Below are 21351 nucleotides of genomic sequence, written 5' to 3'. Positions count from 1 at the left end.
ATACAGTCATAAGTGGAAAGAGATTGGGGATGGGAACTATGAGAAGATTAATAGTAGTGCAGATTTAGTAAATAGTTTGACAGTGTTGAGGGAATTATTTGTTTAGCAGTGATGGCCTTCGGGAAAAAACTGTTCTTGTGTCTAGTTGTTCTGGTGTGCAGTGCTCTATAGCGTCATTTTGAGGGTAGGAGTTGAAACAGTTTATGTCCAGGATGTGAGGGAACTGTAAATATTTTCACGGCCCTCTTCTTAATTCGTGCAGTATACAGGTCCTCAATGGAAGGCAGGTTGGTAGCAATTTTTTTTCTGCAGTTCTAATTATCCTCCAATTATCCGCGAGCTGAAGACGTATTTGTTTACTCGCGCGGGACTGGCTTAGGAATTTTATATCTTGATATTTTAAGGGTTTGAATTTTAATTTTTGATACAAATTTTAAGGCGTTTTAACTGTTATAATTGTTTTAGAATTGGCCAACTATATAATAAGTTTTTAAATTTCTTTTTATCTGTATATTGTTATTATTTTATTCTAGTTGTGAACCGCCCTGAGTCCTTCGGGAGAAGGGCGGTATAAAAATCTAATAAAACCAAACTAAAAACTAACTCTGAAGTCTGTGTCTTTCTTGTTGGGTTGCAGAACCAAACCAGACAGTTATAGAGGTGCAAATGACAGACTCAATAATGCCTCTGTAGAACTGGATCAGCAGCTCCTTGGGCAGTTTGAGCTTTCTGAGTTGGCGCAGAAAGAACATTCTTTGTTGTCCTTTTTTTATGATGTTTTTGATGTTAGCTGTCCATTTTAGATCTTAACATACTTAACATAACATCAGAGTTGGAAGGGACCTTGGAGGCCTTCTAGTCCAACCCCCTGCCCAGGCAGGAAACCCTACACCATCTCAGTCAGATGGTTATCCAACATTTTCTTAAAAATTTCCAGTGTTGGAGCATTCACAACTTCTGAAGGCAAGTTGTTCCACTTATTAATTGTTCTAACTGTCAGGAAATTTCTCCTTAGTTCTAAGTTGCTTCTTTCCTTGATCAGTTTCCACCCATTGCTTCTTGTTCTACCCTCAGGTGCTCTGGAGAACAGCCCGACTCCCACTTCTCTGTGGCAGCCCCTGAGATATTGGAACACTGCTATCATGTCTCCCCTGGTCCTTCTTTTTGTTAAACTAGACATACCCAGTTCCTGCAACCGTTCTTCATATGTTTTATCCTCCAGTCCCCTAATCATCTTTGTTGCTCTTCTCTGCACTCTTTCTAGAGTCTCAACATCTTTTTTACATCGTGGCGACCAAAACTGGATGCAATATTCCAAGTGTGGCCTTACCAAGGCATTATAAAGTGGTACTAGCACTTCACGTGATCTTGATTCTATCCTCTGTTTATGCAGCCCAGAACTGTGTTGGCTTTTTAACAGCTGCTGCACACTGCTGGCTCATATCTAGATGGTTATCCACTAGGACTCCAAGATCCCTCTCACAGGTACTACTATTGAGCAAGGTACCACATATACGGTACTGGTGCATTTTGTTTTTGGCCTAAATGTAGAACCTTACTTTTTCACTGTTGAATTTCATTTTGTTAGATAGCCCAATGTTCAAGTCTGTCAAGATCTTTCTGTAACTTGAGCCTATCTTCTGGAGTGTTAGCTATTCCTGCCAGCTTGGTGTCATCTGCAAATTTGATGAGTTCCCCATCTATCCCTCGTCCAAGTCATTGATGAAGATGTTGAAGAGTACTGGGCCTAAAACAGAGCCTTGGGGTACTCCACTGCATACTTCCTCCATGTGGATGTAGTTCCGTTGAGGACTACACGTTGAGTGCGGTTGGTCAGCCAGTTCTGAATCCATCTGGTGGTGGTGCTGTCTAACCCACATTTTCTACTTTATCTAGTAGTAGGTTATGGTCTACTTTATCAAATGCTTTACTGAAGTCCAAGTAAATTATATCAACAGCATTCCTCTGGTCTACTAATTTTGTCATTTTGTCAAAGAATGCGATAAGATTAGTCTGGCATGATCTGTTTTGACAAACCCATGTTGGCTTTTGGTTATTACTTTGTTTGCTTCTAGGTGTTCGGTGATTCGTTGCTTGATTATCTTTTCCAGAATCTTCCCGGTATTGAGGTCAGACTGATAGGTCTGTAGTTTCCTGGATCTGTTTTTCCTTTTTGAAGATGGGAACTACATCAGCTCTTTTCCAGTCCTCTGGCAGCTCCCTGTGCTCCAGGATCTTTGAAAGATATAGTTCAGTGGTTCTGAGATCACGTCTGCCAGTTCCTTCAGAACCTTGGGGTGTAATCCATCCGGTCCTGGTGATTTGAACTCGTCTAGGGTAGACAGGTGTTCACTTACCATTTTCTTCCCTATTTTAACTTGTGTTTCTAATCTGTTTTTTGTAGTGCTGTTTTTGATAGGTTGGATTGTTTTTTCCTTTTGTGTAAAGACAGATGCAAAATATGAGTTAAGTAGATCTGCTTTCTCCCTGTTGCTTGTCATCTTCTTGCCACTTTCTCCCAGCAATGGGCCAATTGTTTCCTTGACTTTTTTCTTGTTTTTAACATGTTGGAAGAAGCTTTTTTTATTATTTTTTACTTTTGTCGCTAGCCTTTGTTCATTGTGAGCCTTAGCTTTCCTCACTTCATCTTTACAGGCTCGGGCTATTTGCTGATATTCTGCCTTAGTTATTTGCCCCTCTTTCCATTTTTTATATTTGTCCTTTTTGTCTTTCAATTTGTCAGATAGTTCTTTATGCATCCATGCTGGTTTCTTTTGTGATCTACTATTTTTCTTCTTCATTGGTATTGTGTTAGACTGTGCTTTTATAATCTTGCGATATGATAGAACCTAGAAATTTGAAGGTTTCTACTGTTGATACTGTGTGGTCTAGTATTGTGAGAGGTGGAAGTATGGAAGGGTTTCTCCTAAAGTCTACCACCATTTCTATGGTTTTGAGTGTGTTCAGTTCCAGATTGTTACGGTCGCACCACGAGGCTAGTCATTTGACCTCTCGTCTATATGCGAATTCATCATTGTCTCGTATGAGACCAATCGCTGTTGTGTCATCTGCGAATTTCAGTAGTTTAACAGATGGATCGTTGGAGATGGTCATTGGTATACAGAGAGAAGTGGGGAGAGCACACAGCCTTGGGGGGGGCCTGTACTAATTGTACAGGTATCTGATGTGATCTTGCTTAGATTCACCTGCTGCTTCCTGTTTGTTTGATATATATAAAGTATATCTGTGCAAAAAATAATTGAAGTTTTCTGAAAAAAAAGCACAAAGGTATACTTCAGGAATAATGTGCAAATCATTCAGTGAGGTAAAGCGCTTTGCTGTTTTTCTGATGGAGGTGCCTTCATATGGGCATACATGCCTAGAAGGTTTGCGGAGAGCTTTAAAGCAACTGACTGAAACTTTAAGTACTTGTGCTAGTTTACAGCTTCACAGAATGCATCTTTACTATTGGCAAAGTTTGCATGATCTAGTAGTGGCATTTAATAGTTTTCTTCCTTATTGCTTTTGATATGCAATTTTTATATAGGTAATTAATAGGTTACAGTAGAAATTGCGGCCACAATTTCTTTGCTAAACTATGTGGTCATTAAGCTTATAAAAATTTAATAAATAAATAAATAAATAAAGCTGGTTGTGACTGCGTTCTTAGCGATAGCAATCTTGCAGTCCTGGTTGTTGTCAGAACCCCAGGATTGTGCAGGTCATTAAGCAAGAGGAGGTGGGAGACCAAGTGTAAGTACACTAGGAGGTATGCAGGTACTGCAGGCAGGTATTCTGGAGCATGGACAGGTGCTGCAAGTTGCTATGGGCAGGTACTCTAGAGTGCAGGTAACTGAAAAAGCAGTGACTTCCAATTTCCTGCTGGCTTCCCCATTGACCTTGCTTGTACAAAGCTGGCAGGGTACATTGAAAATCACATAACTCTGGTTCACAGTGGCATCATAATCACAAGCCAGGACCGAGCACCTGGTTCACAATCATGTTGTGACCCAGGCCCAAGTAGGTAGTAAAAAACTCAGTCCGTGAAAAAACAAACATTATTTGAACAGCTGAGAATTACTTCATTCCCAGCATCGTTCAACTCAAATTAAAACAAATGCCTCCCAACACAAATTCCTCAGCTCTCTCGCAAACCTTGGTCCAATTAGGCAAACTGCCAAAGGCCTTTCTTGGCAAATGTTCAGAAGTCATAAAAATAAAGACAAGACGTAGACGAAGCAGAAGACGAAGCTACCAACGTTGTTTTCCGGCAAAGCTCAAACGCTGGTGCTGGTCTGTTTTAAGCCTTATGGGAGGAACCAATCATTTCTTGGCCCTATTCCCGAGTTGTCCTTTTTGCTTGAGATGTTCTTGCCCTCTGGCAGCTCTTCTCATGTGTGCATTAGGAACAGGCTCCTCCTGTTCCTCTGCCTCACTACTATCAGTCTGGAAGCTCTGGAGGCCGCACCTCACTTCCCAATGGCCCTGGCTTCACTCAACCTCATCGCTGTCCGACTCAGCTGCCAGCTCCATAGGCTGCCGACAACAGATCACAGCTGTGGAGATGCTACAACAGCTGAACCTTTGAGACCAATCATCAGTCCCTGTTATTCAATGCTACTGTAACTTTGAATGGTTGCTAAACAAGTGGTTGTAACTTGAGAACTATGTACATATTATTTTTTTAAAATAGAACTATTCACTTAAAGAAAACTCATTTTTTATTTTGAAATCTTTCCAAATACTATACTACATTAATAACTCTAGATTTTAGTATAGTATGTAAATATTAAGTAATTTATGGCACCAATGAATTTATGTCATGAAAGTTATGAGAACGTGACAATATAAATTAAATGGCTTGATTTGCTGATAATTTTTAGCTTTGTTTTATTTCACTTATTTCACTTATTTTATGGTGGTTATTGTCACTACTTAAAATCCCCTGGATATATCCTTCATACTTTTGGTATCAATAATATGTGCAATTTTAATAGTTAGATCTCAGTCAGCAATCAGTTTTTTCTGACAATCAGTATAATTTTGTTGTATTAAATGTGCTGCAAACCTTAAATTTTTATTTCTGGAATGGTTGCAATCTTACATATTTTATACTTTTCTATGACCAGAATGAAGATTATAGTCTAAAACAGAAACATTTCTGTTCTTTTTTTAGCAGTCTTTCCACCTCGTGCTTTGTTTAGTCGGTCAGGACAAAAAAGCCCCATCAGTGTACTTGATGAGAGCACTACTGAAAAAGAATTGGAAGAAAGTGTTACTTACACAACTGTGGATTGGAGAGAATTTATCTGTAATACTTGGCATTTGGAGCCCACATTGAGGTAATTAGCATTTGTTTTCAATAATCAATCTGATTTTCAAATAATTATTCCACTACTTATTACTATACAGTGAATTGTCATTTAGAAATAATTATAAGACCTATAAAATAATTTATAAGACGTATAAAATTCCTGTCCTGTAGTACCTACGTATTAACATATGTAAAACTGTAGAAAAATAATTTATTCTTGCTTATTGAAAATGATATAATGTTTTAACTTGTAGGTTAATCTCTTGGACTGGAAGAAAAATTGATCCGGTTGGTGTGGATTATATTCTTCAGAAGCTTGGTTTCCATCATGCAAGAACCACTATTCCTAAGTGGCTTCAACGTGGAGTCATGGATCCCCTGGATAAAGTTTTGTCAGTTCTCATTAAAAAACTTGGCACTGCATTACAGGATGAAAAAGAAAAGAAAGGAAAAGACAAGGAAGATCACTAAAAATCCTAGAATTAGGATGGCAAAGCGAGACTTTTTAAAATCATTTCTTTTATGGTATGGTCACTGTATGATTTTAAAACAATTTACACTGAAAAGAACCTAACAGCTTTTTTTGCTGCTATATTTAAAACTTCATCAATATTATGAATAACTTATTTTGAAAGAGATGCCATTTTGTGTTCAGTCTAGCACTGCATGACCAATGTTGTGAAGAAAACTATGAAAGAACTGTTTGATATTTACAACTATATTGTGTGCAATATTCTGCATCAGTTGTATGTTTGTTATACTTGAAATAAAAATTAATATCAAATGCAACCCAGTTTGATCATTTTTAAAAGGTACATATGTAAAAAATATATTAGACAGATATATGGGGAAAGTATTGGATACTGTCAAATAAAATGCTCTGGCACTAATGGCATTATTTACTTTCTGACAAGATTTTAAAAACTTATACTGTACCCATTGGGTTACTCTCACCAGAATACCAATTTAATAGATAATACCTATGCAAATGTAACTATACACCGTCATATATTTTGGAATATCTTGATCACACATTTTTAAGATTTCAGTGAAAAAGATTAAATTGAACTGCAGTATTCCTTCTAAATTCAATTAAATTAATAACATACATTAATGGCAGGAATAATCAACATCCCAGATTATAGTCTTAGGATCCAAATACATATTGACAAATATATATGTGTATGTGTGTGTACACCCTATAATCTGGGTGTTGGCTATTCCTGCCAGTTTAGTGTCATCTAAAAATTTGATGAATTCCCCTTCTGTTCCCTCATCTAAATTATTTATGAAGATATTGAAGAGTATTGGGCCTAAAAGAGTGTCGACTTGTACCCCACTACCTACTTCCTTCCATGTAGATGTAGCACCATTAAGGATTTACTCGTCGAGTACAGTTGGTCAACCAGTTACAAATCCATCTAGTAATGCTGTCTTATCTCACATTTTTCTAGTTTATCAAAAGTAGGTTGTGGTCTACTTGGCTGAATGCCTTAACCAAGTACTTAATCCAAGTATAGTATGGCCACATGTATACTCATTATTATGTATAGCGGAGGCTGTAAAGTTAATTCGGGCCCGCCAGACTCGGTAATACGGCTGAGGCAAGCCGCGCTATAGCGATTCAGCAGGTGTAGCTTTTCCCACTAATTCCGTCTCGGAATAAAGACGTTTCAGAAGCTCCCTTTCCTTATTCGTCCAACTTCTTAAAGCGGGCGGCAACCCTCACTCTTAAAAACGGTCGGTCAGATACAACCGTCCTATCCTTTCCAACGGATCAGGAGGACGACGCCTGTTCCCACCGCCCTTCCAAAGACACCCCCGTTCCTCTGTTGCAGCAGCCGGGAACGCTCGTTTCTACTCCCAACCAGCGAGCCGCCGCCCAAGAACGTTAAAGCGTCGGGCGGAGGAGGAGGAGAAGAAGTGTTAATCACGTGACCGGCAGCCTTAAAAGCGGGCAAAGACGGCGTTTTCGCGCGTGGGGTTCTAGAACTCCGGAGGTTCGGTCCCGCGCTTTCTTTCCACTTCGTGTAGTTTCTCTCGAAGGCGGAGTTTCCGTTGGAGCTCGTTGGGTGGGTTGAGGGTTAGTGAGTGGCTGCCTTCGTTTCCTAAGGGTGGCACATTTCCCCCACCGCCCATGCTTCTCCTTAGTTGCTTGACTGGCTCACAGGAGGGGCCGCCTTTATGGACGCCGGAATGCTTCTGCTGATAAATAACGCTCTTTGTTGTTTCGACTTGATTTTAGGTGAGAAAAGATGGCAAATGAGGGGGCTCAGGTTTCTAGAGTACCTAGTTTTGCTCAAATGTTGAAGAAGAACTTGCCTGCCCAGCCACCCCAACCTTCTGCCCCGTCTTCGTCTCACAGTAGTTTGTTTCGGCAAGCGGAGAATGCTAAACCGATGTTTTTAATCCCAGAAACATCCAGTGTATCAAACTTGGCGTCTAAGGTGACCCCTATTACAGGTATTGGTTTTGAATGATGGCTTTCCCTGTTAACGTTATCTATCAACATTAAGGAATTCGGACTTTGGGACTACTTAAAAGTATTCTTTAGACAATGTAGTAAATGCATATAAACTAGGACTATGATTAAACTATGGATATGTCTACCATCTTTGGATGGTGGATTCTCATCCTTAAAAGGTAAATACCATAATAAGTGCTGATGGTTAAGTGTAATGAGGCCTGGTTGCTTTTACTTTAATAGATAAAACTTGGTTACAATTTAAAGTATTCCTTTTTAAGTTATATTTAATGTAAATTTTAAACCTTTATTCCACATATTCTCCCATTTTTTAAGCATATTATACTCAAAGTTCCTTGCCCACTGAATCATAGAATGCTTTACTTGTTCATTTTCCAGATTTAAATTCAATATTTTATAGATTTTGGAAATAATATGTTCATCATTACCACACAATAGAATTTCCAATTCATTTTTGACAAAGCTAAACCCATAATTCTTTTTGTCTACTTTAAATCTTTCTTTCAATTGTCGATATGTAAACTGGCAGATGTGACCACCTGATTCTAGCTCCTCCTTAAATTTGAGGGTAGGGTCACCCAAGTTGAAAGATTATTTTACCATAAGTCTACCAGTTTGGCCTCCTCACCATTTCTTTTCTTAAAAAAGCTTCCTGTGGAGAAACCAACCTTTTATATTTATTCCAAACTCCCAAAATGGCAAGTCTGACAAAATGGTTGTTGAAATCAACATTTACTAACTTTATCATACTATAGGCAACTGTGCCATTCAAATCTTAATTCATGATCTTCCAAGTCCAGTAGCCTCTCATTCTGAAGGTTCACCCATGCTTTTAGCCAAACCAAACAGCAGGCATCAAAGTACAGTTTGAATTTAAAGTATTTCTTGATTATTTTATTCCTCCAATAACATTTTTGCAAAATTAGAAAGCCTTGTTCTACAGAATAACTGGCTGGGAATTGAAGTCCACACATCTTCAAGTAACCATGATTGAGAACACTGGTATAATAAACAAAGCAAGATGTAATTGCAGTATAGTAGTGGAAAACTGTCCATTGTTTTGTTTTCACTAAGGTCAGAATTCAGATATTTCAGTTTCACTTTTGGATCAAATCTTTACAGTCCATTTGAGTCTAAGGCAACCATCAGACCTGTTCCAAATCATTCTTTTTCATTTAAGGGTGATTTCATGGACAAGACTAAATTCTCACATTGGATAGGGTTAACTCTTCTTTTTGAAATCAATTCTCTTGAAGCAAGACATTTTTTACTTGGCAGTGTATATGTTTGATATTTTTTTAGCTTTTTAAAAAAAAAAATTCATTGGGCTGAAAACTTTAAATTTTCTTCATAAGATGCTTAGGACCCTGGTGGCAACTCTCTCAGATATTGCAATACACCTCCAACCGTATGAAAGACAATATATTCTTTGCCACTGACCAGGTTTAAGTCTGTCCCCAATTTTTTCTTGCCATGGTATTTGGCAGTGTCTCATTAAAGCTGTTTCCAATTGTTCAAGACGTAGGAATTTTATTGAGAATGGGAGATATTTCCTCCTGTTGAATGATATCCTCTCTTATTAGGATGCAAAATGTGTGCTGCCAGATGAGCTGAATTAAAACAAAATTTGGATCTCTTAAAAGACAGTTGTTTTCTTATTTTTCGTTCATTTTTTGTGTTCTGGTGATTTGGACAAAATCTCGGGTGTTCATAAAATTATATACGTCAGGCGCATTTGACAGATAAGCCCTATCTCTTATGTTTTTTGATGGACACTAAAATTGGTAGAAACACATTGAATGTCCCAAAGTTGCATTTTTTTTCCAAAGGGCAATTGAATTTTCTTGGTTTTTTTCTTTTGAAAACTGAAGAAGCTACTTGGATGAGAAGTGGAAGTTTTCAAAGGAAAAAAATAAAGTCCAATTGCATTTTTGGGAGAAAAAATAGCACCTTTTGCATAACCATGACCTGGATGACTGAGAATCTGCATGGACAAGCAAATTGAATGTTACTTGTCATTGGATACAAAACACATCAATATAAAGAATTGGTTTCTTTACAGTGGATTGTAAGTTTATTCAACACATTCTGTGGAGATACTCACAACAGAGACTTATGTCTTTGTGAAATAAAATCCAATTGTTAGAAAAGATCTTGTTTAATGCCTTAAGGAAAAGCCTTATTAAGAATTATTCAAGAATATTTGATATTTGATGGACCAGAGATAATGAGACAAGAAGCCGTTGTGGACTTTCTATGAATGAAGTACAATAAATAGATTGTTAACTGAGGATTTAGAAGTTTAATTCAGCTGTTGAATATTTTCATATATTAGATGGATGCCAAGCTAAGTGGGTTGGGTAAACAGTATTACAGAAATTGGTGTGCCTGCTTCATAAGGGGGGAGTAGTTATTTTTGAAATATATTTATGAGTTATTCAGCCAGGGGGGTACAATTTATGTATATATTTGTTTTGTCTTGTTTATGAACTTTTTTGGTGTAACTGTTTAGTTTTTTTGTTTTTGTATTTTTCTCTTTTTGGAATTTTAATGTTTTGAATAAAATAAAAATTATGTAAAAAAAGAATCTGGTTTTGAATGCTCTGTAATTTGGGATATAAAATCATTTGTTGTAGTACATTGCTAAACATTATTTTAAAAAAGATCTGAAAAGGAATGGTAGCTGTATTGCTAGTTTCCTGGAATTAAGTCTCTTTTCTTTTCCATGGTTCTCTTCCTAGAATCTTCAAACTTTAATTAGCAAGATATTAATTGTTGAATAGTTTCACAATAACTGTATAGTGTGTTACTATTGTACAGTATTCCCATTTAGGTTTCTTACCAGAGTATGAGATAGACCAGTGGTAGTCAACCTGGTCCCTACCGCCCACTAGTGGGCGTTCCAGCTTTTGTGATGGGCGGTAGGGGTTTTGTCCAATACTGAAGCACTTTCCTTTTTTTTTAAAATTTAATTGACTTTTTTAAAAAAGTCATAGCATTATTTCATAGCATTATTTAAAAACATTTTCATTAGGCTTTCATAAAATTCCCCGTGACAATTTAAATTTCTGAAAATATACTATTTGTATCGCCCACGCATAAGTTTAGTTCACGTTACATAAGTGAAACTAAATGGCGCTATAGTGCGACTGCAAACAAAAGAGCCTCGTCCCAGAATGGCTCGCGCATCTCCCTCCCACACCATCCAGCTTTAACAGACAAGCAGAACTGGTAGCTGGCGCCCCCCCAACCCAATCCACGATGTGCGAGAGGCATGCACAGATGACGATACATGGCGCATTACTGTGGAACCGGTGGGTGGTCAGAAAATTTTACTACTAACAGAGATACAAAAGTGGGCGGTAGGTATAAAAAGGTTGACTACCCCTGAGATAGACAATACTATACAATTACATTTAATATTTTCACTGCAACTTTCATGTTGTTTATTATCAGTTATAAGAGCTTTTGTGAGACCTATATTTTCAATCTGTACAGTTGGTAATTTAGCTATACATATACTAGTATGACTGATTTGGTAGCACTTGCTTCTACATCATATTGCAAACATAATATTCATTAACATAGTTCTTTGAATATGATTATCCATCTGACATTAGCTGTTGATACAGCTTGGCACAATTGTTTGAATTGTTGTTCTTAGATGTTGCTCCAGTTATACATATTAATGCATTTGTAGTTCAGAATACCCAAGCGTTTCATTATGTTATATATACAATTATATAATCTTTCCTACTAGTTACTGATTTTCTCATACAGTATTTATTTTGATAAACTTATAAAGGTATTTTTAAAATAACTGTTAAAAGTTCTATCCTTCCCTGTACAGGTTCTTTAAAGGGGCAGATCAAGAATAAAATGGAATAAATGCAGAAAAAAAGTTTCATTTGTAAATTGACTCTAAAGAGGAATTTTTGGAAGAGAAGAAATATAAATAACAACAATGAAAGATTGCTATGTTTCAGATCAAGTAAATGCTGTGATTCACATTAGTTTTTTTGTGCTCTTTACCAATGCACTTTAGGTCATGACTATCAATATACTAAAACTGTGCCTATAGTTCCAATTACTTCACTCCCTCCCAAGAAAATTCCAAAGGAATTTATTGCAAAATACAAGCGAGGGGAGATCAATCCAGTCTCAGCTTTGCATCAGTTTGCACAAATGCAGCGTGTACAGCTTGAATTAAAGGAAACTGTGGCAACAGGTGATTTTTTTTTATTGTAAGTTATCTGCACTGTCCTAATAGCTGGGTGTTGAAATATGTATTGTGTGCATCAGAAAAGCCTAGGAAACTGGTTTGCTGTAAATAAACTGTATATAGGACTCTATGGCTTGTTGGTTTTTGTGGTTTTTCCTCGGTGTGGTGCAAGAAACTAGCAAACTAAAGTTTGTTTGACACTCTGGTGGTGGTAATTCTTTTCAGCTGGGAGCTGTATGTACCAGCATTAAGGAGGGGGTTAACTGATGATGTCATGATGGCTCAAATTTTGGCCCATTTTGGTTCTTTTCCAAAGATTCATGTGATCTATAACAGGAGTGTCAAAACTCACGGCCCATGGGCTGGATGTGTCACATGCTGGCCACGCCCATCCATTTTAGCAAAGGGGGGAAAGTCACAATACATCACATGACAACAATGTGACGACACAAGTTTGACACCCCTGATCTATAAGATCCAAAGCCAAACCAGAGTATCTAATTTATATTTATTAGATCCAGCCTTCATTTGTACAACTTAAGCTCTTGAACATAATGTTCCTGTTTTCTATTTTTTCCCCACAACAACAACCTGATGAGGTGGTTTGAGTTAATAAAGACTGGTCCAAAGTCACCCAATCAACTCCCATGCCTAAGGGAGGACTACAACCCATAGTCTCCCAGTTTCTAACCCAGTGCCTTAACTAATGGTGAAAGGGGAAAATTAAGGAAAAGATAAGAGGTGCCTTAAGCTTCTGGAAGGCTTAAAATACTTACTGCACTTTTTAAATTTCCAACAAAAGAAAATAAAAATGGATCCCAACTACTGTAGAGGCACTCCTGAATTAACCAAACCTAGTTAACATATTTTCTGAATTAAGCTATAAGAAATCACTCCGAAAGCAATTCAAAGATCTTGATCCCAAAACTCAGAAATCCTGGTATAGTATATTTGAGAAATATGTAATAGCTATTCTAAATGCCATCTGTCAAATATTCACATTGTTCTACAGGCTTAGTTGTGAAGTCAGATCTCTTAAATTGTTGTTGCCAATAGTTTACTACGATATTGCATCCCAGACTTAAATAAGATTGTTAAGATACCTCTTACCACCTAGCTAAAATCTAAAATTCTATTGTGTAGAAATCTGATATAACACATTATGCTAGGAACTGGTAAATGGACCCATTTATCAGAAATTTTATTTGGTGGTATGAAACTACTGTCAACAATCAATTTTGGAATATTTAAACATGTATTTCAATTATTCTGTTACCTTGGCAAGAAGATTGCAAGCATTTTGGATGAGGACAGAAAATTACTAAAGTGCTAACATGTTTGAGAATCATAACTTTTATTTTTTATTTTTCCTAAATTGAGGTAGACTAGAGTTTGATATTAATAAAACATGCTTAAAGCTGGATGAAAAGATGTTAATTTTTATGAAACTAGAAATAAATGTTTGCTTTTCTTTTTTCATTTTGAAGGAAATCTCTTGGGATCTTACTTTGCTTTTTGTGCTGTAGTTGATGGCATTCAGTATAAGACTGGATTGGGCCAAAATAAAAAAGAATCAAAATCAAATGCCGCAAAACTTGCTCTTGATGAACTTCTGCAATTGGAAGAGGCAGAACCAAAAGCTTTGGAAAAACCAGGTAAAGATTTTATCTTGAAACAGAAATGGATATTCCCTGTGTGCAATTGGAATTTGAGTGATGGAAGTAATATCACCCCAACTATTTAGTGCAGCGGCCCCCAAGCTTTTGGGCACCAGGGATCAGTTCATGGAGAGAAGTTTTTCAAACAACCGGGTGGGGGGGAGGGACAGGGGACAACGATGTAGTTTCACATGCTACCTGCATCGTGCATGTGTGTAGATAGAGCTTCCCTCATTTGCTTGTTCCAGTTTCTGATGCCAGTCCATGGCCTGGAGTTTGGGGAATCCTGAATTAGTGGTATACTTTATATTTAAATTTTAGTACTAAGGGCTCTGGAGAAAAGGGCAGATAGAATAATTTTTCCTAACCTTGGAGTGGTAGGTAGGTTCTACATTATTGGGACACATTATCAAATGTAAAATAAGAAAATTAAGCATTTTCTTTAAAAAATTTATTTATTTGGTAAATTTATGTAGCTACCCATCTCATATATAGTATGTGACTGAATAGCATACAGATTTTTAAAAAAAAACACAAAACAATACTGCAAAATAAACCGTACAAAAGCCAACAAAAATATCAGAACAATAAAAATTATTCAAAACAATCTGCTGGAAAGCACTCAATTTTGCTGCCATATGGGTCTAGATGAAGAGAAGAAGAAATCAAATTTAGAGTCCTAGATTTAATCTTTATGTAGAAGCTGCTGCCTTAAATAATGTTACACTTACATGAGTCGTTTTATAAACCTACCTTGGTAACATTTTCTCTTCTGCCAATATGATATTATTCTCTCTACTTCTTAAATTGCTCTTAAGCATGTGATATTAAAATGCTGATTTCCCTCTTATTCTGCTGCCATTAAAGAACAGTCCCACTGTCTCATAGTTTTGATAACGATTACCTTGGAAGGAAGTCATTTGACTGAATTAACTGGGAATAGGGTCAATGCAGTCAGGACGGAATAGTAATGAGACAGAAAATTTCATACTAGGATATTTTTTTGGGGGGGAGGGCGACTCAAGGATAGCATTTTACCTTAGTAGTGTGGAAGGGTTTTCTATTTATAACTGCTACTATGTTTGCAGGTCCTGTCAGAAATTTTGCTGAAACTATATCTGCAACGAAACCTCAAATAACAGAATCTATCTATTTGACAAAGATTCATTATGGTAAGAATGTGCTGTTTTATTCTTAAATACCTTTTTAAACAACTAAATAGTTTATCCATTTTTTTGATGAAGTAATGCAGTATCTGTGACAGCACTGAATTATCAGTCTGTTAAGCGCCTGCTTATCTGTGTTGCAAAGAAACATGCCCACCCCAGCTCCGCAAAGGCAAAAAACATCCCAATACGTCACAATTTGGCCTGTGATGCGATTGGGTTTGACACTCCTAATCTAGACAACGGTTGTCCAATCTTTTGGTTTGCCTAGGCTGCATTGAGTAAAGAGGAATTGTCTTGGGCTATATAGTGTGTGTGTGTGTGTGTGTGTGTGTGTGTGTGTGTGTGTGTGTGTGTGTAATAATTAAAGTATTTTTAAAAATTTCCATTTTTTATATTGGGGCAGCATTACTAGCTATCCAGGGATACATTTGAGCCAGGAATTGGACATGCCTGATCTACACTTTAAGGGACCTTTCTAACCTTCTGATTCAAGGGTAAATGGATTTGGCCTGCCCTGGATTTGAGACTCACACAGCTCTGAAGATCATGGGCAGAGAAATCTGCATTAGGAGCTAGATGGAGCAATAATATATGCAAGAAGGTCACAAATAGTGATCATGTGACTGCAAAATCTTGCAGTCATAATTATCACTATACAACATCATTGTAAGTTCAGTCCCTGAATATGGAGTCTTTAAGCAAGGACCACCTGTAGTTCAAATGTCGTAAGTTTTGATAGAGGGATAAAGATCACTGGCTACATAATATGTTAAATTTTCTCTAATTGGTTCCAAGTACAATTTTACTTCAGTATTATCAAGATAAATAATTGGAGTTCTACAGATTTCAAGAAAATGATTTGCCACTCACAAGTTACCCTATTTATGCACTGAAGAATGCAAACTTTAATGTTCTTTCTTTTCTTGAATGATTATATCTATATAGCTAAAAAAAACCCTATCTTGTTTTCTTTTTTAAAAAAATATTTTACTAGAGGGGCAGCATCTCGCACATAGAAAAATTTCTCAAGTTGTCAGAGAAACATTTGATAATTTGGTGGATAAGTATCCAGAGTACCAGAGTTGTAGCAGTTCAGTAGCTGCCTTCATAATTGAAAGAGGTAGGTATGCTTCCCGTAAATAATACCGTTTAGGTGTTGGTAGTCTTTTTAGCCTGAATACAAAAACAATTACTCTTTTTCCCATAGCTACAAAATATGAAGTGGTAGCTGTTGGAACAGGTGAATTTAACTATAGCCAAAGCAGTCATCCTGATGGAAGAGTGTTGCATGATAGTCATGCAGTTGTTACTGCAAGGCGCTCTCTACTTAGGTAAGTATATAATGATTCTTCCCCCACCGCAGTTGCATTTATATAGTAGTTCTATGATGTTGAAGTTCATAGAAATTCAACTGCATTTAATAGGGATTTTAAAGACTTGATATTGAATGTCTAATATGTTAATATTTCTTTAAAGGTACTTTTATAGACAGCTTTTACTTTACTACAGTAAAAATCCTGCTATGATGGACAAATCCATATTTTGTACTGAACCAACAACTAACCTGCTTGCATTAAAACCAAATATAAAAGTATTTCTCTACATGAATCAGTTGCCAAAAGGATCTGCTCAGATAAAGTCCAAATTGTAAGTAGTGTTTTGAAAGGTAAAGCAGAATTCATAAAAATACACAATTTCCCTCATAAACATGTTCTTGATTATGTAATTCCTGAGGCTTTTTGTTTTTTAATTTATATATTTCATTGTGTTTAGAAGCCCAAAGTGGCATAGATAGCGCTGCCTCCTATTTTTTGCTTCTCCAAAGCTAGTCTGTGAGGTAGGTTGTCCAAAAGCTATCCATTGAATTCCTGTAGCTGAGAGTGGATTAGAATCTATGTCTTTGTACTCCTTGCTCAACACCTCAGTTTGTTATACCGTGATAAAGTATTCTTGCAGAACAATAAAATATTTTCAATCTAGCTTTTATTTCATTGTTTTGTATCCTCTTTAAAATATTGTTTTTATTTCTCTTATCTATATGTTTGAGATATGTAAGGGCTAAACAATATCCTTTGTTGTAGACACCTCAATCCAAACTCGGTATCTGCATTTGAAGCTGATGAAGAATTGTGTCTTCATGTGGTTGTTGAAGGCAAGGTTTATCTCACAGCTTTTTGTCCTGCTGAAATTGCCACAATAAGCAGCATGTCTACCAGTGATAAACTGACAAGGTGGGAAGTATTGGGTGTTCAAGGAGCCCTACTGAGTCACTTCATTCAGCCAATTTATGTTAGCACAATAATTCTTGGTAAGTAAATTATTTCTAATTCAGTAGTGCTATATTAGAAAGATTACAGTCATGTGAAAAAGAAAGTACCATCTCTTTGAGTTTTATTGTTCTGCGTATCAGCACATAACTAAAAATCATCTGGTCCTTAGCAGATCTTAAAAGTAGGTAAATATAACCTCAGATGAACAACAACGCATGATATACTACACCATATCATCATTTATTTTACAAAAAGAAAACCAAAATGCATATGTGGAAAAACTAGTTACACTCTTACTGCTTCCATAGGTATGAAGCTGCTAAGTAGCAATAAGGTGCTGCTAATCAAGTGCCCTTGATTAATTGATCATCGGCAAGTGTGACTACCTTTATAAAAATCAAGATTTTAGAAGTTTGCTGATCTCCAGCATAGAAGTGTGTGTTAATACAACACCAAAGAGTAAAGTCATCAGCAGTGGTTTTAAAGAAGCAGTTGTTGTTGTCCATCAATTTGGGAAGAGTTATAAAGCCAATTCCAGACTCTTTAAATCCCATGATTTTACAGTGAGGAAGATTACTCATAAGTGGACAAACATTCAAGACCTACCTGGTGGCAATGAGGGAGGCGAAACGTTCTTACGTTTCCACCCTCATTGCATCGGCAGATAACTGCCCGGCCGCCTTGTTTCGGGTGACCCGTTCCCTCCTTCAACAGGGGGGACGGGATGACGCCTTACAAGGACGAGCTGAGGAGTTTAACGGTTATCTATACGATAAAATCGTTCAGCTTCGGGATAGTCTGGACCAAAATTGCGATGATCCAACGGAGATGACGGAGACACGTCTTGTTTAGGTTATTTGGGATGAGTTTGATTCTGTGGCTCTCGAGGACGTGGACAGGTTGCTACATGTTTACTGGACCCGTGTCCTTCCTGGTTAGTGCTGGCTACTCAGGAAGTGACATGAGGCTGGCTCCAGGGGATTATAAATGCTTCTTTGTTGGAAGGGGTTTTCCCCGCCGCCTTGAAAGGCGGTGGTGAGGCCCCTCCTCAAGAAGCCTTCCCTGGACCCAGCTATTTTGGGGAATTATCGTCCAGTCTCCAACCTTCGCTTCGACAAAGGTTGTAGAGAGTGCGGTTGCATGGCAGCTTCCCCGGTACCTGGATGAAGCTGTCTATCTAGACCCGTTCCAGTCTGGCTTCCGACCCGGTTATAGTACGGAGACGGCTTTGGTCGCGTTGGTGGATGACCTCTGGAGGGCCAGGGATAGAGGTTGTTCCTCTGCCTTGGTCCTATTAGATCTCTCAGCGGCTTTTGATACCATCGACCATGGTATCCTGCTGCGCCGGTTGGAGGGATTGGGAGTGGGAGGCACCGTTTATCGGTGGTTCTCCTCCTATCTCTCCGACCGGTCGCAGACGGTGTTGACAGGGGGGCAGAGGTCGTCCGCGAGGCGCCTCACTTGTGGGGTGCCTCAGGGGTCGATTCTCTCGCCTCTCCTGTTCAACATCTATATGAAGCCGCTAGGGGAGGTCATCAGTGGTTTCGGGGTGAGTTATCATCTGTACGCTGATGATACTCAGCTGTACTTTTCCACCCCGGACCACCCCAACGAAGCTATCGAAGTACTGTCCCGGTGCCTGGAAGCCGTACGGGTCTGGATGGGGAAAACAGACTCAAGCTCAATCCCTCCAAGACGGAGTGGCTGTGGATGCCGGCACCCCGGTACAGTCAGCTGCACCCTCAGCTGACTGTTGGGGGCGAGTTATTGGCCCCGAAGGAGGAGGTACGCAACTTGGGTGTCCTCCTGGATGGACGGCTGTCCTTTGATGAACATCTGGCGGCCGTCTCCAGGAGGGCCTTTTACCAGGTCCGCCTGGTTCGCCAGTTGCGTCCCTTCCTTGACCGGGATGCCTTATGCACAGTCACTCACGCTCTGGTCACGTCTCGGTTGGATTATTGCAATGCTCTCTACATGGGGCTGCCCTTGAAGTGCACCCGGAGGCTGCAGTTAGTCCAGAATGCAGCTGCGCGAGTAGTAACGGGAGCCACTCGTGGCTCCCACGTAACACCACTGCTGCGCAGTCTGCACTGGCTTCCTGTGGTCTTTCGGGTGCGCTTCAAGATTTTGGTTACCACCTTTAAAGCGCTCCATGGCTTAGGACCCGGGTACTTACGAGACCGCCTGCTGCTACCTTATGCCTCCCACCGACCCGTACGCTCCCACAGAGAGGGTCTTCTCAGGGTGCCGTCCACCAAACAGTGTTGGCGGGCGGCCCCCAGGAGTAGGTCCTTCTCTGTTGGAGCTCCGACGCTCTGGAATGAACTTCCCCCTGGCTTACGCCAAGTGCCTGATCTTCGGACCTTTCACCGTGAACTAAAAACATATTTATTTATTCAAGCGGGACTGGCATAATAGTTTTTACTATTTTAAATTGGGTTTTATTGTTTTAGGGCTTTTAAATTTTTAAATTTTAATGTCGGCCTTTTTTGCAATTTGCTTCGTTTTAAATTCTGGTTTTAATTGTATATATATTGAGTTTTATCCTGGCTGTACACCGCCCTGAGTCCTTCGGGAGAAGGGCGGTATAAAAATTTAATTAATTAATTAATTAATTAATTAATAATAATAATAATATAGTTACAAATCATCTCAGAAGTGGATGTCCCAGTAAATTCACTCCAAGGTCAGACCATGGAATGTTCAGAGAAATTGCAGAAAAATCAGAGTTACATCTCAAGACTCCACAGGCTTTAGTTAGCATGTTAAAGTTCACGACAGTAAAATAAGAAAAAGACTGAACAAGTATGGTTCGCTTGGAAGGGTCACAGGAGAAGGCCTCTCTTCTCTCTAAAAAAAGAACATGACAGCATGGCTTAGGTTTACAGAATTGCATCTAAACAAATCACAAAACTTCTGGAATGCTGTCCTTTGGACAAATGAGACCAAAGCGGAAATGTTTGACCATAATGCACAGTGCACGTTTGGTGAAAACAATGCATATCAGCACAAACTTCTCATACCAACTGTCAAACATGTTGGTGGAAGGGGTGATGATTTGGGCTTGTTTTGCAGCCACAGTACCTGGACATCTTACAGTTTTTGAGTCAACCATGAACTTTTCTATATAATAAAATATTCTAAAGTCAAACATGAAGCCATCTGTACAACAGCTAAAGCTCTCTGGCATTGGGTCATGTAACAGGAAATGATCTCAAGTGCACCGGTATATCTAGAACAGAATGGCTGAAAAAGAAAAGAACCAATGTTTTCCAATGGCCCGGGCAAGTCCAGACCTCAACCCAATTGAAATGTTGTGGTGAGACCTCAAAAGACTTGTGAATAAATAAATGCCCACAAACCTCAATGAATTGAAGCAATGTTGTGAAGAAGAGTGGGCTAAAATTCCTCCACAATGATATGAGAAAGTCATACAGAAAACAGTTACTTCAAGTTATTACCGCTAAAGGTGGTTCTATTTATTTATTTATTTATTTTATTAAATTTTTATACCGCCCTTCTCCCGAAGGACTCAGGGCGGTGTACAGCCAGAATAAAACCAAAATATATACAATTTAAAACAACATTTAAAAAGAGCAAATTTTAAAGGCTGATTATTAAAATTTAGATTTAAAAATTTAAAAATATTAAGAATACCCAATTTAAAATTCAACACAAATTATGCCAGTCCCGCTTTAATAAATAAATATGTTTTGAGCTCACGACGGAAGGTCCGAAGATCAGGCACTTGACGCAGGCCAGGGGGAAGTTCGTTCCAGAGCGCCACTGCCCCCACAGAGAAGGCCCTACTCCTGGGGGCCGCCAGCCGACACTGTTTGGCGGACGGCACCCTGAGAAGACCCTCTCTGTGAGAGCGTACGGGTCGGTGGGAGGCAAAAGGTAACAGCAGGCGGTCTCGTAAGTACCCGGGTCCTAAGCCATGGAGCGCTTTAAAGATAGTTACCAAAATCTTGAAGCGCACCCGAAAGACCACAGGAAGCCAGTGCAAGCTACGGAGCAGCGATGTCACGTGGGAGCCACGAGCGGCTCCCGTTACTACTCGCGCAGCCGCATTCTGGACTAACTGCAGCCTCCGGGTGCACCTCAAGGGCAGCCCCATGTAGAGAGCATTGCAATAATCCAGCCTAGACGTAACCAGAGCGTGAGTGACCGTGCATAAGGCATCCCGGTCAAGGAAGGGACGCAACTGGCGAACCAAGCGAACTTGGTTCT

The 21351-nt window shown here is 38.7% G+C and overlaps 2 protein-coding genes across 10 annotated transcripts in view; both read left to right on the top strand.

Annotated features, from left to right (window-relative positions):
* Positions 1-6103, top strand: part of BLTP1 (bridge-like lipid transfer protein family member 1) — a 155857-nt gene extending 149754 nt beyond the window's left edge. For all 9 annotated transcript variants that reach the window (XM_058192414.1, XM_058192422.1, XM_058192413.1 and 6 more), the window contains 2 exons: positions 5177-5342; positions 5569-6103. In XM_058192414.1, the coding sequence (XP_058048397.1) occupies positions 5177-5342; positions 5569-5785 (383 nt within the window). In that variant the 3' untranslated portion in view covers positions 5786-6103. The remainder of the gene's footprint in view (positions 1-5176; positions 5343-5568) is intronic.
* Positions 6104-7112: 1009 nt separating this feature from the next.
* Positions 7113-21351, top strand: part of ADAD1 (adenosine deaminase domain containing 1) — a 52404-nt gene continuing 38165 nt past the window's right edge. The window contains exons 1-9 of the mRNA XM_058192423.1: positions 7113-7314; positions 7560-7777; positions 11845-12027; positions 13509-13676; positions 14768-14851; positions 15843-15968; positions 16056-16179; positions 16325-16495; positions 16930-17156. Coding sequence (XP_058048406.1) covers positions 7570-7777; positions 11845-12027; positions 13509-13676; positions 14768-14851; positions 15843-15968; positions 16056-16179; positions 16325-16495; positions 16930-17156 — 1291 coding nt within the window. The 5' untranslated portion in view covers positions 7113-7314; positions 7560-7569. The remainder of the gene's footprint in view (positions 7315-7559; positions 7778-11844; positions 12028-13508; positions 13677-14767; positions 14852-15842; positions 15969-16055; positions 16180-16324; positions 16496-16929; positions 17157-21351) is intronic.

This window comes from Ahaetulla prasina, chromosome 8, assembly GCF_028640845.1.
Source record: "Ahaetulla prasina isolate Xishuangbanna chromosome 8, ASM2864084v1, whole genome shotgun sequence".
Classification (NCBI taxonomy): Eukaryota; Metazoa; Chordata; class Lepidosauria; order Squamata; family Colubridae; genus Ahaetulla; species Ahaetulla prasina.
Note: the sequence above shows the minus strand (reverse complement) of the source record. Positions and strands in the feature narration are given on the sequence as shown.